The 18095-nt window shown below is 45.9% G+C and overlaps 1 protein-coding gene across 3 annotated transcripts in view; it reads left to right on the top strand.

The window, feature by feature from the left end:
* The first annotated feature begins 4261 nt into the window (after positions 1–4261).
* The window catches only part of PRKCE (protein kinase C epsilon), a 531054-nt gene continuing 517220 nt past the window's right edge, over positions 4262–18095 (top strand). For 2 of the 3 annotated variants that reach the window (XM_030799764.1, XM_030799765.1), the window contains exon 1: positions 4591–5036. In XM_030799764.1, coding sequence (XP_030655624.1) covers positions 4689–5036 — 348 coding nt within the window. In that variant the 5' untranslated portion in view covers positions 4591–4688. Of the gene's footprint in view, positions 5037–18095 lie in introns of all 3 variants that reach the window. The other variant, XM_003262805.4, reaches the window with a different exon arrangement.

Raw genomic sequence — 18095 nt, 5'->3', positions numbered from 1 at the left:
AGGTTTCTGTGTCATTATACTGCTGCGCGCTCCATCCCATGGCCCAGGTGGTTGGATTCTGTTCAGCGGAGCATGTGTGGAATGTATGATAGACCCTGACCAGGCAGACCTTTGCAGAAGCCCATTAACATTCTATAAATGGCAACAACCAGCACAGCAACAGGGACATGAATATTAACGCGCTAGTCTATGGTTCTGGCTCCCGCTTCCCCGCTTCCTCCAGCTGATCTAAACAGTATCCGCAGACAGTTTCAATTTTGATTATACACAGTGTAAATCATCTTCAGACTTGGATCTTCTCTTTGTCTAATACCCTGTCTTGAGGTGAGCCTTCTGGAGGAAAATTACAGAAGAGAAAAATATTTATCCATCACAAAATCACCTTTATAAAGTATTAACTCTAGTTATGCTGCTTGCCCTCTGGAATGTTCGGTGTCTCTCCAGGAAAAAGTTGAGACCCATCTGCAGGCCCTCTGAGGTCTTAACTATCAGATTCCTACTTACTTCATCTCCTGTTCCTACCTGCCACAAGTGGGGCACACCTGGCCTCTTACCTGAAGAGTCATGGCTTTCGTACGTGTACACATTATACTTTTTGCAGCCAGTACCCTTCGCTTTCCTCTTTGCTGCCAGAAGAACTCCTGTTGGAAAGCCTAGACTCGGCTCAAGGGATTCTGCTGGTTGATGCCTTCCCAGGCTCCCCAGGCAAAGGGGTGATCCTTCTTCTGTGCCACTCCCATCCACAGACCTATTGCAACGCTGATCGCCCTGTCCTGGGCACGTCTGTTGTTCTATTCTTTTCTCGTAAGCCTTAATGTTGAAAGGAGGAAGGCTCCATTTTGGTCATCTTTGTTTAATTATTGTATCATTTTCTTCCTTCTCACAAAGATTATGAAATAACTAGGCCATAGTTGGAATCCAAAGGACATTTTACTCAATGTATATGCTAACCACTGTCTTATCCTTTGGGATTGGAGACAGGGGCTGAGGGAAGGATGAAGATGGCAACAATTTCCTATTGGAATTTTACCTTCTAAGCCCCCTGCTTGGGATTTTCTTTTCACATGAAACCTGGAGCAGGGGGTTATTTTGGACCTGCCTCTCCTGCAGGAAAACTTAGACAAGCTCACGTCTGGCATCTCCATGATGTCCCTGGGGAATACATATCCTCATTTGGCCAAGTTAGAGAGTAGGAAGGAGAGAGATTTATTTAGAAATAAGGAGGTAATAAGGGCAGGAAACTAGCAGTGTTTGCATGCAGACTACCAGCATTCTCCCTTTTTATGTAAACATTAATCCAATACAAAACACGTATTTTGTTTGACAAAGTCTTTTATTACCGTTGCTCCAAAAGAGTTGCTGTAATGGAAAGGAGACAAGCATTGGTTGCCCTTGAGAATTGCAGTCTGGTGATTTACACGGAGTAACAGTCTGCTGAGCCAGGATGCTAGGAAATGGTGCTGGAAGTTTGTAGGTTGTTTTAAGATAGTCACTGAGATGGTAACAGATCCTATTTAATATATTTGGGGGCTGGGCATGGTGGTTCCCGCCTGTACAAGACTTACCCAAAGCAAGTAATGAGAACGTATGAAGCACCAATTAGTCAAGGATCCCTAACTCCATGAAATCCTTGACTTTCCAGACTTCCCAACAGGATCAGGACTAGGGTGAGATGAGTGACACACTCGGCTCAGGTACAAAATTTAATGGGTGCAATAAACTCAGTAGTATAAATATTTTAGTGCAATATTTAAAATTATTTAAAATGTGGATATTGTGTCCATTCTGGATTCTCACATTTTTATTTTTAAAAAATTGTATTAAATCTTTATCTTGATTACGTTTACTGGTACCCTTTACATTTTGCCTCTGAAAAGTATCTCACTCATCTCACTTTGGTGCTGGCTCTGCTTCCCAAATGCATTTTCAGAAGATCAAGCCATATTTGCCACTGCATTCCATCACATGCCCTGGAAAAGGGGAAAGAGGCTTCATGAGAATAGCAGAGTGGAAGGAAGAAGCAAAAGGGAAAAAAGTAATAATCAAAGAAATAAAAATTAAACAGCAGTGAGATACCCCTGCTTGTGCTTTGTCAAACGGACATATTTTAAGACATCGTATCTCCAGCTGGGGGAGTGACAGGGTAAGACAACCATTGAAATCCTGGCTCTTTACATCGGAGCTACCTAGATCATACGAAAGACTGAATCTTAGCACCATCTCTACCCAGCTGCCCCGTTCAACAGGGCAGGCTGAGAGAAATTACTGTATTAGGAAGCTCCAGAGCGGTTGCAGGCAAAGGCTTTGCCTGTTCTTAGGAGATGACCCTGGGACTTTTCTGATCATTTTTGGGACCTGTTTGCTGCATTTGATATCCTGTTTTTCCAGGGGACTGCCTCCTTCCTCGCCTTTAAGCCTTTTTAAGCTTTTAAGCCGCAGGCAACGATAACCTTTATCCACTGAGGAAAAAGTGATCGGGAGGCGCGTTTTAAGTTTTGGTTTACACTAACCAGACCCGCCAGATGAACACTCAGCTTACCACAATACCTACAAATTCCCAGACTTCACTTGGCAGACGGGCGAGGGCGGAGGTTTTCTTTCCCCACTTGCATAACCCCCAGCTCCCCGGCTGCGGAGCCGACCTCTTCCCCGCCGCCGTCTTCGCGGGTGTCCCAGCTGGGCCGCGCCCCGGGGCCCCGCGCTCCCGGCCCTGCCCTCCTAGGTTCCCAGTCTCGGGCGCGGGGCAGTCTCTCGCCGGCCGCCGGCCCCGTCCCGGCTCCCAGCCGAAGAAATTTTTCCCCAGCAGCCCAGGGCTCGCCTCACGTGACCAGCCGCGGCGGCGGCTTCCAGCGAGAGTTTAAAGGTTACGGAGGAAATTAGCATGGACACAGCTACTCGCCCCCCCGGAGGGCGCGCCCCATTTTCCCGCAGCCCGGACGGCGGCTGTCAGCGCGCTGATCAGAGCCGAAGTCCCCGAAAGGGGCACCGACAAGGACCAGCGCAAATAGGAACAGTCACTTTGCAAAAAATAAACAGACCACAAACCAAGCCGGGGCTCTACCGAGCTTTCACTTGTCAACAAGTTCTCGCAGCCTGCGAAGTGCAGGACAGATCCCAAAGGGGAGAATGTCCCCAAAGAAAGGCAAGAGAGAAGAATAGAGTTTAAAACTTCACCCGAGCCATGCTTGTCCCTCCCCCTCCCCCTTCCCCCTCCCCCCACCCCCGTAGATCACAGCGTCCCGGGACAGAGTGACAGATGGGCCGGAACTCCGCAGGCTGCTCCTGCCCGCCGCAACCCGAGTGGTGGTGGGCAGGGGGAGGGTCGCGAGGCCTCTGGGGCAACAGGGCTCTTCCACTCCCCCATCCCCAGCTCTAAAAGACAGTGTTGGCCGCAGGGTCCCCGAGAGATACGCGGCCCGGCGGGGCCCACCCATGGCCCCCCGCACGCGCATCCAGCCCAGCGCCGCGGCTTCCCGGGGTCCCGCGCGGGGTCCCCGCCCCCCGGCTGCCCCGCCCGCCGCTGCGACCCCGGGCAGCCTCGCCCGCTCTGCACCGTTCTCTCCTCGGCTCACTTTTTCCGTATTGCTCCCCCAACCGGCAAAACTTTCTATTTCCCCAAACACTGCGTGCGCGCGCGCGCGTGCACACACACACACTCACACACACACACACTCACACACACTGACGTCTTTTGCGCATTTCCTGCATTAGAGGGAGGGAGACTCGCTCGCACACCGACAGAGGGAGAGGAGACCGCGGGGGAGCGCGGGCTGGCGGGCGGCGAGCAAGCGGCAGCCGAGAGCGGGGACGCGGGGAGCGCGGCGGGCGGGCGCCGGCGCCCAGGAGGTGGGGCCGCGCTGAGTCGCAGTCCCTGCCCCGCCGCCGCGCTGCGCACCGCCCGGTGCTGGCCTGCGCCCCCGAGCCGGATCGGCGGCCGCCAGGACTCCGAGCCCGCGCGGATGTGAGATTCCGGGCTCCTGGCGCCTCCCGATCGCCGGCTCCGGCGCGGCGCTGCTTCGCCCAGGAGGCGGCGGCCCCGGCTGGCCGTGGGGCTTGTGGATTTTTAAAAATTTGGCTCCGAGGAGGACCATTTCCTCTCGACATGCATCCCTCCGGATAGACTGAACATCCCTCCGTCCACCCCCCCCGCCCCGCGCGGTCAGAGGCAGGCGCTGAGTGTGCGAAGAGGATCCGGGTTGAAATCTGCGCCCCCGGTTCTCGTCCCCGCCCCGTCCCACCGCCCCATCCCCCTCCCGGAGTCGAAATTTCCCGGGATTATGTTTCGGAAAGGTAGGTAAGCGCCGGGCGCGGAGCCCGCTTTCCCGCAGCCCGGAGCCGGAGAGCCAGCGAGGCGGCGAGGCAGCCCCCGCGGCTTGCAGCGGAGCCGACAGCTCGTCTTCTCTTCTGGAGGTGCAGCTGGTGGTCGTGGGGAGAGACTTGCTCCAAACACGGACATCCCCCAGCTCTCCGCCCTCCCTGTTTTCCGTTAGGAACCCGGCGAGGAAATACATGCACTGGCTGAGAATCGCCCGCGTCAGGGCGCAACGCCACAAGGTGTAGGGAGTGTGTGGGGTGGGGCGAAAGGGGACCCCAAGAGTCCCTGTGGCTCGGAGTGCCGGGCCGTCGGTTCTTCATTCCTGCCCTGGGGGCAGACGGAGTGACCCCGGCCCCCACTCCCCGCCCCGACCATGGTAGTGTTCAATGGCCTTCTTAAGATCAAAATCTGCGAGGCCGTGAGCTTAAAGCCCACAGCCTGGTCGCTGCGCCATGCGGTGGGACCCCGGCCGCAGACTTTCCTTCTCGACCCCTACATTGCCCTCAATGTGGACGACTCGCGCATCGGCCAAACGGCCACCAAGCAGAAGACCAACAGCCCGGCCTGGCACGACGAGTTCGTCACCGATGTGTGCAATGGGCGCAAGATCGAGCTGGCTGTCTTTCACGATGCCCCCATAGGCTACGACGACTTCGTGGCCAACTGCACCATCCAGTTTGAGGAGCTGCTGCAGAACGGGAGCCGCCACTTCGAGGACTGGGTGAGTGCGGCGCCTCCCCGTCGGTCCGGGAACCCGGTTGTGGGGTCCCAGGGAAAGACTCGCTGGTCTCGATCGTAGGGCTCCGGGACTTATTGACGACTGGGGTGTGTGTGTGCCTGTAAGTCTCAGTTTCCTTGGGGAGCTACACTTCACTTCATAGTTGGGGAGAAACAGGCATTGGCGAAGAAGATGAGACTTGTTAAGAGGATGTGGCCCTCTGCTCCTTCTGTGCCCTCCAGATGATGGGTGCTGCGGGAGGTTTGCAAACTGGGAGAGCCTGGGCCGCTGGTGCTGAAGGTTGGCCGAGGACCTGGCTTTCTTCCGCAGGCGCGTGGTGGGCTGGCTGTGTGTGATTGTGTGTGGGTGGGTCCCTCCGTCCTTGGAAAGGCACGTGGAGCCTTTGACTGAAGGCTTCTTGCACGTCCTGGCTTTGTCCTGCTTAGCCGAGCGAGGAGTTGCTTTATTTTTCCCTCCGAGAGGAAGCTGGCTTGTTTCTATTCTCTTGCATGGTGGTTAGCTCATCTTCTGACATACAAGTAGAAAAAATGTTTTCTCCTCCAGGATGTCTCCTCTATGGTCCCAGAAACATCAGTCGAGCTCGTTTTGTCCAATTCATTGCCCATCCATGCAGAATGAATGTTGCATTTTAAGAAGGGTTCTGCTTGTGGGTAATTGGAAGTCAGTGCTTTGAATCTTATTTAAAGTTATATTGTCTCTGTTTTGATTGTCAGGATACTGTGCAATAAAAGACGATTTCTAAGTATAAGATTGAGTTATTAATTGATTCCATTATTAAACTATTAAGGATTTGGAAAGAAGTCTTGTCTCAATCTACTATAAACCAAATGCATCCAGCCTTGGCACTTGGACAAGCGGAGAGACGCAAACCTTCATTTTGCTTTTCGTATTTGTTTTTGGGTTTTTTTTTTTTTTTTTTTTTTTTGCTCTTCTTGGAAGGAAGGTGTTAATGTAGGACGTGGATTTTTGTGTTTTCAGGTTTGTTACACGTTTCCACCAAGAGCAAGTGCAAGCATTCCTCTTGAGGTATATGTTTTCAGGGTTCTTTGGTCTACACAAAAAGTGAGAGAGCTATCTAAGCCTCAGAAGTGGTGTAGAGCAATTGCTTTCTATTGAAAATCGGATAACTTCATGAATGTCCTAGAGGTCAGAGGTTACACATGGATCACCTTGGCATACCACCTTACATATTTTTTTCAAGGACATGGAGTTTTAGGGAAAAATAGGAGAGAGCCTGTTGTTTTTATGCTCATGGCTATGATGTAGTCTGCCTGAAACCATGGTTACGGTTTCACAGGGAAGCTCCAACAAGCCACATGCGTAGAACTCTAGATTTGTGGTTTGCACTTTGGAAAGCAGGCAAACCTTTATGGAATCCCAGAGAACTCCATGCCATTCTATTCTACTTCACAGATGTCCCTCATCTCTGCTTCCCTCAGCCCCCACAACAGAGCTCCCACTCATTCCCTATTTCTTTTCCATGCATGGCCTTTGGGCCCTTTCCTCATGGAGGCAGTGCATATGAGAGGGGGAGTGGAAGGGATAACTAATTTCAGAGGTAGACCTTGGCACTGAAAACCTGTGGTTTTGGAGTTGTTGTTTTTGGACAGGAAGGGGATGGAAAAAACTTGATGCTGGTAGCTAGGAGATGGGGGCCTTTTGCAGTGTATGCAGATGAGGGGCTTGGACAGTGGGGCAGAGAGCAGGGATGAGGAGCAGCAGGTCTGCATTTATCCATAGAACAGATGCCGGTTGGAGGGAGAGTGTCTTTGTATCTCTGGTGATGCTTTGCTGGGGCACACCCCAAACTCTGGGAGCTTCAGGACACTGTCCCCACCTTCATCCCTCCTAGTGAAGCATGCAGTGGGAACTTGTTTGGTTTTCATCCTCTAAGGTTCTCAAATTCATGTTGGATTTGGCCCTAGGCCAGATCATCTAGTGCACAGGCAAGTTTTACAGATGAGGACATTGAGTTCTAGAGAAGCTAGTTGGGGACCGAGGGTCACATGACAAGCAAAGGTGGGTTGGAAGTAGGGCCCTTACCACCTGTTGCCCATGGCTTGTCTGACTGGGAGCCGAGCCTGCCCATCTGGCCTCCCAGCCTATTCTCCCTGCAGATCCATGTGCTGTGTCCCTGACATTTTTATTGTACTTGATAACTTCATCTCTTTTGCCTTATAACAAGTATGAATTAGGTATGGCAGGTATTGGACAAACTAAAAAACTTGAGATAGAGAAGCCCAAAGTCTCAAGGATGAGTCAAGTGGTGGAGCAGGTTCAGAATGCCCATCTGTTTTCACCAGAGGATGCTGTAGCCACTCTGGTTCCTCCAGGCTGAAGGTGGGGGACACATTGGCAGGGGTGACTGGCCCTTGGAAATAGAGACAAGTTGCAACTGGGCTAAGTTCACCTTTCCCAGTCTTAACATTCAGGGTAAACCCATGGTTTCATGCTTTGGGTAGAATTCCCTGGGCTCAGGTCTCTGCACTCCTTACCTGGCAGGAATGAAGAGACACACCCTTCTCAGGTGTGGCTAAGAGATCTGGCCTGAAGTAAGGGGATGTGGATAGCATAAAGCAGCCGCTTCTCTCATTGCTGCGGAACACCGAATTCTATTGCACTTTGAATTCACTTGTATTCCTGGAGTTCCTGTTTTGTGCTCATGTCTAACCAGGGAAGCTTCGCACTGTGGGCCATCCAGAGGAAAATGAGGCCCTGGGTTACTCTCAGGGGGCTTCCATTTCACTAAGGAATTGACACCAAGTACCCACATAATACATCAAGCTTGTCTAACCCATGGCCTGTGGGCCACATGTGGCCCAGAATGGCTTTGAATGCAGCCCAACACAAATTTGTACACTTTCTTAAAATGTTATAAGTTTTTTTGCATTTTTTTTTTTAGCTTATCAGCTATCATTAGTGTTAGTGTATTTTAGGTGTGGCCCCAGACAATTCTTCTTCCAGTGTGGCCCAGGGAAGCCAAAAGGTTGGACACCCCTGATATAGACACTTAACTAGCAATTAGGTTCCACACAGGTGGTACTATTAGTATGTTAAGAGTTTGAAAAGGGAGTGTGGGCTAGGCACCGTGGCTCACGCTTGCAGTCCCAACTACTTGGGAGGCTCAGCTGGGAGGGCCGTTTGAGCCCAGGAGTTCAAGATCAGCCTGGGCAATATAATAAGACTCCATAACTACAAAAAACTTAAAAATTAGCTAAATCTGGACCTGTGGTGTGGTGTGTGCCTATAGTCCCAGCTACTCAGGAGGCCAAGGTGGGAGGATTACTTGAGTCCAGGAGTTCAAGGCTGCAGTGTGCTATCATCTCACCATCAGGCTACAGCATTCCAGCCTGGGTGACAGAGTGATACCCTGTCTCTTAAAAAAAAAAAAAGAATAAAAAGGGTAGGGAGAACTGGAAGAATCCAGGAGGGTTTTTGGAAGGAGGCATGAGCTGGGTGTGAAACAGTAGGTTATATTTAAAGAGGTATCTACAAGAAGGAACAGTGTTCCTGGCATGGCCACCACAGGAATAAAGACAGACAATCCTGTGGTCAGGGTTGGAGAATAGATGAGCAGGACAGAAACTGAGTGTACCTGTCAGAAAGGAGTGGGCAGGACAAGATTTCCCAAATTTAAGACTTTTTTCTGAGTACTGCCTGTGCTTTCATTTACTTAATATTTAAAAAATTGATTCTTTCATTTTCCACTTAGTCTTTTCTTAAGCCCCACTATTCATGAAATCACAGGTTTGGAGCATGTAGTTATAACTTTTCTTTGTTCACATTAAAATAAACAGGACTCTACAATACAGAAATGAAGTTAATTCCAGGTGCCTCTGAACATCATTAGTGATGTGGGGCCCACACTTGTGAAACATTGGAGTAGGAGAAAGTTTAGAAAACTGAGGTGAATTCTACAATGTGTAAAAGCCAAGCTGAGATAATTATTCTCCAGATAATGAGAGATGTTTCAGTTGTGATGACAAAGGAGGTTGCTTTAGAGAAAGCTCATTACAAAGAGAAGGAAAGATTTTGCTGATGCTTTGAAGTAAAATCTATTATAACACTATTGCTATAGCTGGGTTTTCCAAGAACCAGTTAATAACACTACTCAGTCTTTCATGTACATAAGAATCAGTAAGGGAGGGTATATAAAAATATAGATCTATATAGATTTATATAGATCTATATAGATAAAAATATAGATCCTCTGGCCCAATCTTGAGAGCTTTTGATGCTGCAATTTGGAATAAGCTGGGAATCTACATTTTAAACCAGCTCTCCCAGAGATTCTGACCAGACCAGGCTTGCTTTGAGAAACACTGGGCTAGAATAGAAATTGCAGGCCAGAGAGGGCTCCAGAATTAATGGATCAAGCATTTTTACATAGATATGTCCTGAAATGTGACTGTATAACTTTATAATTTTTAAAGAAAGATTTAGAATAATAATTGTGTGAACTAGAAGTATTGGGATTCATGTTAGAAGCCGAGGCTGAATGAATGCTGGATGGATTGGCATTGCATTTAGCACAGGGGTGGGAGGCAGGTGGAGCAAGGATTAGGGCTTGAAGGGCTGTGTGCAGGTGACAGCTGGCTGGCTTGTTCACATTTTGGATTTTTCTCTATCATTGCTTCAGTAGTCTACGTACTGAGCTCAGTTTCCTCTTTGTTCTACTGCCCTGCCTCTGAAGACATCTTTGGTGAGTGTCACTCCCTTGCTGTATTCTGTAGAAGAGGCAGGCACTCAGAATCCAGAGGTACAGAAAGCCATCATTTGAGAGGTGATTCCCCGGAGCGGTGAAGTCTGGAGTCACACTGCTTGGACTTGAATCCCACTTCTACCATCTACCACTTTCATGACCTTTAGCAAGTGACTTAACCTTCCATATTTCCATTCATTCCCCTATACAAAGTGGGTGATAATAAAGATACCTCCCTATTATGAAATGGGTTGATTGTGGGGATTAAAATGAGTTAATACATGTACAATGCATACACCAATGCTTGGTCCCTAGTAACTGCTCAATGCCTATCTACTATAATTATTATTATTATAGCCCCCAAAATGAGCATGGGGCTGGCCTAGAGAGAGTTTTTGACTGAATTGATTATTATATAGGCCACGAGAAAGCTAGGTTTTCATATTCTCCAAAATAGTTCTCTTCAGTCTGGCCATCTCATTTGGCAAAGAATGGGACACTAGAAGTGTCATTTCTGGTTTGTATTTCCCAAGTAGCCCATCGGCAAAGCTTTTCAAAATGATGGCACCCCTGCTGACTCTGGGAGATAGGCCTATACCCTGTTTGGACTCTGGGAGATAGGCCTGTACGCCATTTGGAGAGGTTAGGCTCTGAGGCCATTCTCCCTTGGCCCACCAGAATCACTTGGGGGAGATTCATGCAACACAGATGCCAGGGCACAGCCTCTAGCAGTGCTGATTCTGATGCCCTGAATGGAGCCTGAGTTAAGCAGGCCCCCTGCTGAATCTCCTACAATGGCAGCCTGACCGCACTTTGATATATATTATTCTAGAGCACATCTCTATCTTCAAGACATTTGTAGGAAAAAAATTTTTAAGAGGATTTCTGAAACGTCCATTGTCATTTAAACACAGTGGGGTGGGAAGGGACTACTAAGAGGTTAAGGAGGTAGGGAAGGGCTGGCAATTGTCCATACCTCTTTCGTGTGCGCCTATACTCTGAATTATTTCCCTAGTAGCCGAGGGTCCCTGGATCTCCCTTTCCCCTACTCCTATAATACCATGTAATCCAATATTGCTCTCATTGGTCCATAGCTGGTTGTTTAACAACTACCTGAAGGATTCATTCTTGGCCCAGTGCTATCACAGACAACCTCTTGGCATTGGTCCCTAGAGTGAAGGACCTGAGTTAGCCTCCAACTTCATGGACAGTCAAGGGTTGTTTGTCCTGTTTCTTCTTCTTAGTGTCTTTGACCAGCAGCAGATTTAGTGAATATTTGAGACCCTGAATTCCCTGGCTCCTCAATGGACCCCTCTCCCTGGAATCAGTGAGTTCTAACTGGAAGGCATCTCCACCACTCACTAGTTGTGTGACTTTGAGCATGTGACTTAGGCTTTTTAAGCCCGTTTCTTCATCTGTAAAATGGAAATGTCATAGGTCTTGACTTTCAGGGTTGCTATGAGAATTAAATAAGAAACTATAAAGCTTGTAGCAAGTGGTCTGGTTATAATACATTTCAGCAATTTTATTAATATTTGAAGAGTCATCTATGTGTGTTCATAGTTTTAGAATCTTAAATCAGAACATATGGTCCAGTGAAAGATATTTTTCTCCTTGATTTGTGAATGTATTTATATGAAAAGTCTTACATACTCTAAAAATAAATTTGATTTAGTTATACTTAACAAATTGCCCTTTTGAAAATAATAGAATTACTTGAAATGAGATTGTTTTGGAAAGTCTAGAAGCTGCGGTCATTGTAGACAAAGGTTAATTATTTATTGAAGAGTATGGGTAATTGGAAATGAGGATATTTGGGAGCTGGTGTTTTAGTTTTACTGTGCCAATGTCATCTAGTTTCATGGATTTAAATACATTTTCAGTGCTGTTGACACTAAATTCCTAATTCCAGCTCATGCCTGACCCTGAACTCTAGACTATATATGGGATTGCCTTCAGGTCATCAGCTTTCATTGTGTAAAGGGCATCTTAAACTCCATATGCCCAATATTGTATACCTATTTTCCCCTCTCAATCTAAGCCCTTCTTCCTCAGCTTAAGAAATGGCAACTCCATCCTTCCAATTACCCAGCCAAAAACCTTGAGGGGCCATCCTTGACACCTCTAATTCTCAGGTGCCCCATATCTTATCCATCAGCAACATCTGCTGTTTCTGCCTTCAAAATATATCCCAAATCACATCCTTTCCATACCCTTGCTGACCTCACTTGGGCCCAAGTCACTATTATCTCACACCTGGATTATTTCAACAGCCTCTGAATTGGTTCCACCTGTCCTGGCTTCTCAGCTCCTGTATCTGCTCGCAGATCCCTCAGATAAGATTATCCCTTACCATAATTTACAAGACCAACAAAGTGAGGCCTTCTGCTATGATCTCTCTGACCCTATCACCTGCTACTCTTTTCCCCGTTCATTCCTCTCTAGCTATCCTGACCTGCTTGACACCCCTTAAACGCACTTACCATGCTCCCGCCTCAGTCTTTACACTTGCCATCCCATCTTTCTGGAATGCTCCTTTCCCAGATATCCACATGGCTCAAGTCTTCGCTCAGATGTTATGTTCTCAGTAAGGCCTTTTCTGTCAATCCTATCTAAAAGTTCACCCTCTTATTTTATACTTCATATGCTCCTTTCCTGCTTTTTTGTTTTTTGTGGCTCTTTAGCTAATACCTCTATCTTATACACTAGTTTTCTTATTTATCTTTGTTGTTTATCTCTAATACCAGAACACCAGACGTGCTATAAATGCAGAGCTTTTTGTTCACTGCTTTATCTTGGCACCCGAAACAGTGCCTGGCCCTTTGTTGAATGAATGAATAAATTGTTGAATGAATGAATGAATTTCTTGGCACATCGTTGAATGAATGAATGAATGAATATACACAAAACAAGTGTGTATTTCTATAGTACTTACTATGGTCTAGCACTGTTGGTAGATACGGGGTTTGGTAACACAAAAGTTGTGTATGTGTAGTTCCTGCCTCTGAGGAGCATGGCATCTCGATAGAAACCAGTTGAATGAATTTCTTAAACAATGCTTCTGTACAGTTGAGAGAAGTGAGGAGGAGGAGGAAGGAGAAAAGGATATTTTATTTTATAAAAATCTATGAGATCCCTGAAGGTGTTCTTATGAGAGAATGCTATATTATTTCCACGTAGCGATTTGCATCAAGCTGAAGAATCTCCGTCAAGTCTGAAGTTCCTAAAAGCAGGAATTTTCTACCCTCTGGGTGCCCAGGGCCCATTCCAGGTGCCATGGTGAGAGAAGAAGAAAAAGGCCCACTTGTCCTCCATTTGCAGAGTTTAAATAAAGTTCAAATTCTCATCAGGGCTTTCGATACAAAACCCTTTGTAGTTGGCAGCAACAAGAAATGAAATTTCAAATTCTGGCGCCTGAACTCATAGAGCTATTGAAGCATGTTCAGACAAAGCTTCCAGGGGTTTCACTTAGGCTAAAAGAACTCCAGAGCAGGCCTGCAGTATTTTACATAAATAAAAGCTACACTTGGCAAAACATTATATTTCTCTCCAAGTTCCTCCGGGTATATATGGGCTTGTTAAGTAATTACAATCTATTATAATGTTAATCAGCAGGGTTGCACCTGTTTGAAATTTAGTTTTCTGGCAGAAACCATGTGAAGTGGCCAAAAGTCTGTACTGTGCTGGGAGAACCGGGAGGACAGGAACATACAATTCATTGTAACTCACTGACATCTAAACAAAATTGAAACTCCAGAGGAAATATAACTGAAATATGTAATACTGTGCTGGGGAAGAGGAGGAAAAACAGAAGCCTATCATGAAACCCACATGCTGAAATGAGGATCTCCTCTCTCCTCATCCCTGACCCATCCCCTCTACCTCACCTTGAAGTCTCAAAGAGGTAGTTTTAAGCTAGTGAAAAGTCACCTGTATTTGCCAGCAAGGAGTAGACTCACTGAGCTCCTGACCCCAAGAGGTAGATAAGACTAAAAATGTAATCAAGCTCCAGAAGAGTTTTTTAAAATTTGAGATGGAGTCTTTCTCTGTTGCCCAGGCTGGAGTGCAGTGGCGCGATCTGGGATCACTGCGAACTCCACCTCCCGGGTTCAAGCGATTCTCCTGCCTCAGCCTCCCAAGTAGCTGGGATTACAAGCATGAGCCACCACACCCAACTAATTTCTGTATTTTTACTAGAAACAGGGTTTCACCATGTTGGCCAGGGTGGTCTTAAACTCCAGACCTTAAGTGATCCACCTGCCTCAGCCTCCCAAAGTGCTGCACCTGGCTTCAGGAAGAGTTTTTTTTTTTTTTTTTTTTTTTTTTTTAGAAGGAGTCTCGCTCTGTCGCTTAGGCTGGAATGCAATGGCACCATCTCTACTCACTGCAAGCTCCACCTCCCGGGTTCACACCATTCTCCTGCCTCAGCCCCCCGAGTAGCTGGAACTACAGGTGCCTGCCACCACGCCCAGCTAATTTTTTTTTTTTTTTGTATTTTTAGTAGAGAAGGGGTTTCACCATGTTAGCCAGGATGGTCTCAATTTCCTGACCTCATGATCCGCCCGCCTCGGCCTCCCAAAGTGCTGGAATTACAGGCCACTGCGCCCGGCCCAGAAGAGTTTTAAAAAATCATGATGAATGAATCTAGAATTAATTATTGAGGAGAAAAATAGTCTTGATTTTGCTTATGTCCTTCTTGAATAGATTTGTTTTTTCAGACTATGGCATCTTTTGTTGCCAGTCTTCTTTCCCCAGGCAGATATAAGCATCTCGTGAGCAGGAAGTGTCCCCTTCTACCCCACTTTAGCTCTCTGGGATCTGTCTTGTAGAAGCTCAAATAGGCAGTATTCTTTAATCAGACTGACTGAGTTTGTGCTCTTAGAAGTTCATCATTTGGTACAGTGCTGAAAAAGAAAGAATTCACAAAAGATTCAAAGCAGTGGACAGAGTAGTGTATTCACTGATTGTTCTGGCCATCCTTTCATTCACTGAGCAAATACTTATTGACTATGCCAGGCACTATGCCCACTATGTCAAGAGCTGGTTGTTGCTCTCAGAGAGCATATACTCTACTAGGAGACACGATATTAATCAAAGAATAACATAAATATACGATCTGTAAAATTACAACTGAGAAGGACAGCTTAGAACAATCCTTTCAGCGCCTGGGGAAACCTAGACCTCACCTCTTCAGGACTGGATTGGCTAATATTTTTTTCTCTCTCTAGGAAATGTTTTGAATAGGGGAGTCAGGTGACTCCTATTAATTCCCCAGCTGTGATATCAGGAGTTAGGATAGTCTATATGCTCTGTAAAGGCACCTGTTAACAATGATCCTGACTCAGCTCTTTGGACCTTACATTCAGGGCCTTGGCTACGGTTAACCTTCGCACTTGATAATAGTTTGTCTTTATTATTCGCCATAAAGTTTAGCCTTGTCTCCCCTGCAAAAGGGCCAGCTCCTGCTTTTTTTTCCCCTCATTGCCTTTCTTCTTTGTTGTGATCGAAATCACAAAGCTATTTTTGGTAGCTTGCTTCTTTACCTACCTTTGTTCAAGGCCCACAAAAAATAAATTTAATTATTAAATGGAGCCCTCTCTCTGTATCATTAAGCCACTCAAAGAGTACTCTGAAAACGAACAAACAAGCAAGCAAGCAGAATTCCTAGAATGTAAAGTGTATGAACCTATCTCCCTGCCTTCTGCACTGATGATTATCTCAACCAGTTTAGGTAGCTGAGAGAATCATCAATCAGCCATTAAAGATGGAGCATATAATTGACCAGCGTTTGCCAGATTGACTTTTAAGGAGTGGGAGCCTTATAATATTTTCAGGTCTCTGTGATCAAAGAGGTTGGGAAATGTTACAGAGTCAAATGTACATTAGTGTATTAAAGACTCAAGATGGTCTATCGCAAAGCAAGTTATACACCTCTGTTTAACCAGATATGTCCCCAAAATATTTCATCATAGAATGCTCTTATTTGGGAAACATTAAGAACTCATGTTTTGTGGACATATTTTGAAAAACATCATAATTAGAAAAAAGAAATGGATATTCTCAAGTGGGCCATTCGGAAAATCAAGATTAACACCCTTTTATAAAACAGTGAATTTGAAGAACTGTGGGAATTCAAAGGAGAGGGGAGTTAATGTGGGTCCTGCTAGTTGGCAGAGGCTTCTTGGTAATATTTTGAGCCAGGCCTTGAGGAAAATGGGATCTAAATAGACAGGGAAGGGAGCCCCTCTAAATTGGAAGAAGAACATAGAAAATGTTGGACAGCTCATGCCTGTAATCCCAGCACTTTGGGAGGCCGAGGCGGGCGGATCACGAGGTCAGGAGATCGAGACCATCCTGGCTAACACAATGAAACCCTGTCTATACTAAAAATACAAAAAATTAGCGGGCGCCTGTAGTCCCAGCTACTTGGGAGGCTGAGGCAGGAGAATGGCATGAACCCGGGAGGCGGGGGTTGTAGTGAGCTGAGATTGTGCCACTGCGCTCCAGCCTGGGTGTCAGAGCGAGACTCCGTCTCAAAAAAAAAAAAAAAAAAAAAAAAGAAAATGTTGGACAGGCACTTTTTAGCATTTTGGGTTATGAGGGCAGTCAGGAGACCAGTTAAGATTAAAGTAGGAACGCAATCCAAAAAAATTGCTTGATTAAAAAAACAAAAACCAAAACAAACTATCCAAAGAACGGGAACAGTAGCTAGAATGGATGTTCATTCATTAATCTATCCATTCATTTAGCCAGCCAGCCATTCAACAAATATATATTGAGTACTTTCTATGTTCTAGGAACTTTGCTTGGAGCAAAGTGTTGAACAAAATCACTCGTGATATATTGAAGTTTTAATTATCCAGGAAATCTATGCTGACAATCTCACATGCTGCATTTCCAATTCATTTTCTTTTGTTTGTTTATTGATAGGTCTGATAGGGATGGAGAATAACTTTGTAGCATCCTTCATGTCATTGGATAGTGGTTTGTCCAAGTTCACGGATCTAAAACTAGTAGAATGGGCTTTGGAGTTAGTCCTGGGTTTGAATTCTAGTTTTATCAGTTTTGGCTGCATATTGGACAAATCATTTGGCCTATCTGTACCAGTCTCCTCATTCATAAAATGGGAATAATAGCTACCTTATAGCAAGTTTGCAATCAATGGTAACTACTTATTATTGGTAATTATCTGTGATTAATGTTTATTATTAGGTGCAGGTAAAATTGTGCTTCTGTTTGGGGATGTTATTAGTAATAACCAACTGAAGGGTTGCCAGTAAAACCTTTTCCAGTCCTTATGTCCCGCCCTCTTGGAAATGAATGAGCAACAGGAGTTGGGTTTGCTGAATTCCAAGTGTGCAGAACTAGAATTTCACACTTGGTTCTTTTTAAACAGCTCCTAGGGTGGGAGGTGAGGGGAACATGGATTACCTTCCCTTGAACTGGCTTCTGTCTTAGTGAATGGGCGCATCTGTCTCATTGCTCCCTCTTGTGTATTTGAAAAGCTGAGACATTGTTGCATTTTGACCTGAACATCCTCTGCATTAGCTTGTGGGCCTAGTGTGGTAACTGAGGCTTGAGGCTTTTTTTTACATCCCATTTTCTGTGGTCCAGGTGTATATCCCATTTCTCTGGGCCAAAGCATCTGACTTCATTTTCCCACCATGTGAGTCTTATATATGCCCAACCTCTAATGCAATGCACACTGATTGTTCAGTTGTCCTGGGCCAAATTTGGGCAGTGCACAAAGGTGCTGCCTTTAGAGAGCAAGGCTTTGCTTTTGACCACGATGTTGGAATTGCTAAGGAGTAACAAGAGTTGAAGCATAGCCAGCCTTCTGAAGAGATTACTGTACTCTCAGTGAGGAATTATGCATTTACTTGTAATTGTTTGTTAAGAGCCTTGATCTTTAAGCTCAGATTTGATTTTACATAATTTACATTTAAGTAACAAAAATATATGTAGCAAGTAGTACACCTACTCTTCATTCAGGATCACTTCTCAGAAATTGCTTTTTCTTCTTTGCAACCATAGAAATCCTTTTCTTCCTTTAAAACATTCAGAATTCACCCAGGAGCAGGAGGTCTTGTTCTGCTGCTTTGTAGCTTTGTGACTTTGAGAAAATTCATTTAACCTCCTCAGACTTCTGTTTTCTAATTTAAAAAAAGGGTTAATAACAGTCATCTTTTGCAGCTTGTCAAGTTGCTGTGAGGATTAAATAAGATAGATGTAGGTGAAATGTTTGGGCATTTAAGCATCAACTCTCTGCCCCAGTTGATGAGCAACTGTGAGCTTCTGCAGAGTCACCATGTCTTGAAGTAGAAAAAAAAGTTTCTCTT

The sequence above is a fragment of the Nomascus leucogenys genome, chromosome 19, assembly GCF_006542625.1.
Source record: "Nomascus leucogenys isolate Asia chromosome 19, Asia_NLE_v1, whole genome shotgun sequence".
Taxonomy (NCBI): domain Eukaryota; kingdom Metazoa; phylum Chordata; class Mammalia; order Primates; family Hylobatidae; genus Nomascus; species Nomascus leucogenys.
This window is presented reverse-complemented; position numbering and strand designations above follow the sequence as displayed.